At 41.2% G+C, this 1739-nt stretch overlaps 1 protein-coding gene across 1 annotated transcript in view; it reads right to left on the reverse strand.

Annotated features, from left to right (window-relative positions):
• Positions 1-994: 994 nt before the first annotated feature.
• Positions 995-1739, reverse strand: part of KCNU1 (potassium calcium-activated channel subfamily U member 1) — a 143030-nt gene continuing 142285 nt past the window's right edge. Inside the window, 1 exon segment of the mRNA XM_002917235.4 lies at positions 995-1310. Coding sequence (XP_002917281.1) covers positions 995-1310 — 316 coding nt within the window.

Genomic DNA, 1739 nt, shown 5'->3' on the forward strand with positions numbered 1-1739 from the left:
AGCCTGCTTCTTCCTCTCCCACTCCCCCTGCTTGTGTTCCCTCTCTCGCTGGCTGTCTCTATCTCTGTCAAATAAATAAATAAAATCTTTAAAAAAATTTAAAAAAATAAAATAATATATTAGAAATGCTGCTTATTATTTTCTTTTACCTATCCTGTATCTATAACTCAAGAAGGTATTGCTTACAAAGACCACCCATTGGGAGTAAATGGTTCATTTTGAAACATGGGAAATGTTTTATACCTTTTATGCTATGAGGTCTTTATTCTCATATTAGAGAATTTGGAAGGCCACCTGACTTTACCTAGGCACTCCATCCCAGGATACTCTAATATTCATTCTTGTGCCGGGCATAAAGCTAGGTCTTAGCTATACACAAACTGGTTTCTAATTTAAACTAACATCTCCCTATCTGATCTTTCTCACCTCCTATAGAAAGAAGTGAAGAAAGACAAAGCATGAAGAATAAAAGAAGGAGATAATATACTAGTTGCCTGCTTGAAGATAAAGAATGTAAGATTCTTTATTTCTCATCTTCTGTGTCTAAGTCCTTCTCTGTTTTTTTTTTTAAATCTTGATGGCTTATATCCCCTGACTGGATGAACCCACCAAGTACGGAAGGACCCCTTTAACACAGCTCAATCTAACATGTTTTCTGCTCGGGTGACACAGAGCAATGAAGTTCCTTACAGAGCATTCATCATGCATTTCTTTATTTATCGCTCCAGATCCAGTGGGATTAGATCAGACTTTTGTCTCTCCCCACTATGGGCTTGCTGATCCACCAGTAAGCAATGGGCACAAAAGTGGCATGCTTCCATTTTTATATTCCTGTTCAAAGTCACCATCTCTGGAGATTCTTTACAAGAAGCAAGCTAGGGGCTTGTGGAGAATATCAACAGGCCTGAGTTTGGTTTTGAAGAAGCAGAGGAATTCTCCTCTGTGATCTCCTTCATTTTTTCCTTCCCATATTCTTTCATGGTTTCATTTACACCTAAATGTCTCTGGGTGATAGTTTACTGCTCTGAGTCCATACCGCTTGCTTAGAATCACTAACAGAAATAGTTTTTGGCCCCAAATAATGAACGGATGTAGTCAGAGGTTGTGTTGTAGTCCAGTTGACGGGGTCAACGGTAGAAGAATGACTTATGTTTGTAGGCTTCTCTGAGGCTGGCACCATATTTATCATTTCATATAGACTCTGAGATGAAGTATCCAATTTGTAATAAGAAGTGCTGAAAGGGATGGCACAAAACACAAGATCCGAGGTCAGGAGCTTAAAATCGTTGGCTGGCCGGGTGATCACAAACCTGTAAGAAAAGCCAAAGATGACTCTCGAGCCTCTGCAGCCAGACGGTTGTGGCTACAGGCAATAGCCCAAGCAAGGAAGTCTTTCTGAGGGGCCAGAAGAGGAAATGTTTTTTGTTCTGCTTTGCTTCATTGGTTTCTGACTAAGAGTAAATACCTCTGGCACAGGGCAAAAGAGGTCCTAGACTAGGAATTAGGAGACTAACATTCACTCCTGCCTCTGAACCCAAACATCTCTGACCTGAGTTCAGCATGGCATCTCCCTTCCTTGGGCCTTGCTTTGTTCATCATTTTAATGGGAGAGGGATAGGATGGAGATGTGGGCGCACCAGGGTGGCTCAGTCATTAAGTGTCTGCCTTCGGCTCAGGGCGTGATCCCAGAGTCCTGGGATCAAGCCTCTCTCTGTTAAATAAATAAATAAAATCTTTAA

Source organism: Ailuropoda melanoleuca, chromosome 18 (assembly GCF_002007445.2).
Source record: "Ailuropoda melanoleuca isolate Jingjing chromosome 18, ASM200744v2, whole genome shotgun sequence".
Classification (NCBI taxonomy): Eukaryota; Metazoa; Chordata; class Mammalia; order Carnivora; family Ursidae; genus Ailuropoda; species Ailuropoda melanoleuca.